Source organism: Pistacia vera, unplaced genomic scaffold (genome assembly GCF_008641045.1).
Source record: "Pistacia vera cultivar Batoury unplaced genomic scaffold, PisVer_v2 Contig562, whole genome shotgun sequence".
NCBI lineage: Eukaryota > Viridiplantae > Streptophyta > Magnoliopsida > Sapindales > Anacardiaceae > Pistacia > Pistacia vera.
The window spans coordinates 378,751-382,060 of record NW_022196404.1 but is presented as its reverse complement, the minus strand read 5'-3'; the positions used below and the strand labels follow the sequence as shown (position 1 = coordinate 382,060).

At 34.0% G+C, this 3,310-nt stretch overlaps 1 protein-coding gene across 1 annotated transcript; it reads left to right on the top strand.

The window, feature by feature from the left end:
* The first annotated feature begins 1,146 nt into the window (after window positions 1–1,146).
* LOC116108335 (F-box/kelch-repeat protein At1g64840-like) lies at window positions 1,147–2,858 on the top strand. The gene is made up of 2 exons (XM_031394583.1): window positions 1,147–2,146; window positions 2,749–2,858. The coding sequence occupies exons 1-2, from the start codon at window positions 1,147–1,149 to the stop codon at window positions 2,856–2,858; spliced, it is 1,110 nt and encodes a 369-aa protein (XP_031250443.1).
* Window positions 2,859–3,310: the final 452 nt, after the last annotated feature.

The window sequence follows — 3,310 nt, the reverse complement described above, 5'->3', positions numbered from 1 at the left end:
CTCATAACAACGAAATTATTCTCTAAGATTCATCAAATGTTCTTCGAACTCAAAACAAACAGTGATTTTCTCCATCATAAATACACAAAAAGAAAAAAAGAGAGGGAGAATCGGTAAGACCTTGAACGTAGAAGCAGTCCATGTCGACGTGAGCGATGATCCTGGCATCAAAGATTGTGGTTTCGTCCATGGCATTTCTTCTCCCTCCAATTTCTAAGACGAAATAAAGCGAGGGGCGAAAGCGAGCGAAGGCACTTTTTATGTTTTTATGATTTATGAAGGGTAATTAACATTACCTCCTCTACAGTTGAGAAAGTATTAACTTTACCCCAGAGTTTTTCAGTTTCTCTCTTTAAACGTGGAAATTAATTATTAGTAAAGAAGTTTATATAGACAAAATTATATCAAAAAAAAAAAATCAATTAAAATGAATTCTGTTAACATCATTAATAATTTTAAAAATCAAATTAATTTTTTTATGGAGATTAATTATAACAACCAATTTTGAAATATTTATTATTTATAATACAAGGTCTTCAATATTCCTTTAACTTTTTAATACAAATTATCAGATTGAAAAATGCTAATTAAACATTAATTTGAAATTTATACAAGACTTGTTCATTAACCTTATTATCAGATTGAAAAATGCTAATTAAACGTTAATTTGAAATTTATACAAGACTTTAATAGGGTTAATGAACAAGTCTTGTATAAATTTCAAATTAACGTTTAATTAGCATTTTTCAATCTCTTAAGTACATGTTTTTCCCTATATATTTTGATCATTTGATGAAGATGATGAGAAATAGTACTATACACCTCAAGCACCATTTCGAAGAGTTGTTTATTAATTGACGTGTCATTCGTTTATTTTTTTTTTTATTTTTTTTTCACATCTATTCATTAATTCAATCTATAACACATGGGTTTGTAAAATATTAGTTGTAAAAGTTTTCGAAAAAGAAAATTCTCACTCCCAAAACCCCTTAGTTTTCAATAATTACATATGAGTGACACACAACTTTGAAAATTTTGAATCCCCGGAGTTTCCCAAAACTTACAACCCCATCCCATCAAGATTCAAGAAAAGCTAAACATTTATCTTCCCTCCAGTCTTCGTCTTCCTCCTGCTTCTTCTTTGCCATGGCCAGAATCGAACCCAATTGGAGTACACTTCCTGAAGAACTCCTCTTCTCCATTGTAAAACTTCTCCCTACGCGAATCGATATCCTCCGTTGGCGCGCCGTTTGTCGCTCATTTCGCGCCACAATTGCTCATCCTCCAATACAATACCCATTCCCACACTCTATTCTAACCTCCAACGACTTCCTCAAAGGCCCAAACCCTAAAGAAAATGACGTCTTTACCCTCATGGTGTCCACTGTTTACGCCATCGAACCCCTCAATAAAGTCTCCAATATCCAGGGCGAAGAAACTCCCCAGACGTGGGTGGTCAGAGTCCAAGAACCAAACCCAGGTAGAGTCGTAATCATTGATCCAATTTCTGGTTCCAAATGTAAAGACTTGTCCGATCAGTTACCAAAGTCTTTAAATTTGTTGGATTATCGGGTTACTGAAATAACTAAATCATACATACTTGTATCAACTGGTGGAAAGCTTATTGTTACAAAATTGATATTTTCTTCGTTTCTTGATGAGAATGATGTTGAGTTTGCTGTTATGGCGAGCTGTCGTGGTAGTGAGGAACTGGGAATCTGGAGAAATGTAGACAAGAAATGGAGTGAAATCGACATGGAACTTAGATTTCTTGAGTTTTTTGAGGATGTTATTTATCATAATCGCAAGTTCTATGCTGTGCTCTCCAACGGCCGTACTGTAACTGTGGATTCTAAATCTTTGGTTGTTACTCGAGTTGCAGAAGAGCTGCAGTTCGTTTCGATATATTCGGAGCTATACTTGATGGAGCTGTATAATGATTTGTTTTTGATTGTTCAGTTACGGGAGTTCGGCGATGATTATGATGAGTATATTATCATGCTTTTTAAGCTTAATGAAGAGAACCAAAAATGGGTTCCAGTTGTGGATGGATTAGAGTTGGAATATAGAGTGTTGTTTATGGGTAAAAGTAGTTTTGCATTTTCGTTTTCGATTGAGGAGGTCGCGGGTTGTGTGTACTATGCAGGTTTTAGGTCGATTGCCCATTACCCCGGACAATATACTTGGATTTGTGACTGCAAAGATCATGTAGTTGGGGAACTCTCTGTTTTTCCAAGCTATTTGAACCTTTTCTGGCCTCCTCCAGCTTGGTTGAAGTAAGTCGTTTCCATTCCATTTATATCTATATGTATATGCATCTCGATTTCCACTCTCTGTGCGGTGCTCAATTTTCTATAGGTGTTGAAATGAAATGAGTCAATTCTCAAGTAAATTTTTTTGTGTTCCAACTCGCGTTCTGTTTCCGATTTTCTCCGCTTGCATATTTTAGAAATATGAATATTTGTTGCGAATGTCAAGAGCTTATTATGTATGATAATTTGCCAATAATGCTTGATTTATCTATAGAGTTTCTTCTTTGCCTGAAAGAGAAGAATATATTAGATATTCTCAAATGTGGAGACATTTGCTTGAAAAGCTAAAAGCAATATATGATTAGTAAACTTTTGTGTTCTTGTAATTTTTATCAGTAGGGGTTTTGGGGTCTGAGTTTTGTGTCGTTCCAATTTCCAAAGAGAAAATGGCTGATATGTGTATGTTTGTATATATGGTTGTTAACTTCAAAAACAGGCTCGAGCTTACTGGGGAGAAACAGAGAAGAGTCAGCAGAGATGATTGTGAGGAAACATCCCAAGCTTGAAGTTGTGATGGTTAAAGAAGGAAGCATGCTGGACATTTGAGGATATCATGGAATGGTGAAATGAATGCCGCCAATGGAGCAGAGATGGTGAAATGAATGCTTGACTATCTCCTCCTACTCAGTTTGCAACAATTGGTTGTTAGTTTTATGTGTTGTTTGTCTAAAACTCTTGGCGGTTTTTGTTAAGAGACAACTTAATATGCATTTTGCTCAGAATGGATATGGATATGGTGCATAACACCAATTTTCCCCAATTTCCTAATTTCAACTTATTTTCTCTTCTTTAGATTTAAATTCATTAAGTTATATTTTTTATACAAACGAATATTTAAAATAAAACAAATGGTTTCAATAATTACAAAAATTTAGAGTTAGGGTTTATATAAGATTCAATATTAAAATTTGAAACAAAAATATAAGATGTAGTATGACTGTATTTAAAAAATATAATATTTTTTCTAGTAATTTAAATTAAGAAGGTTAAATTTGGCA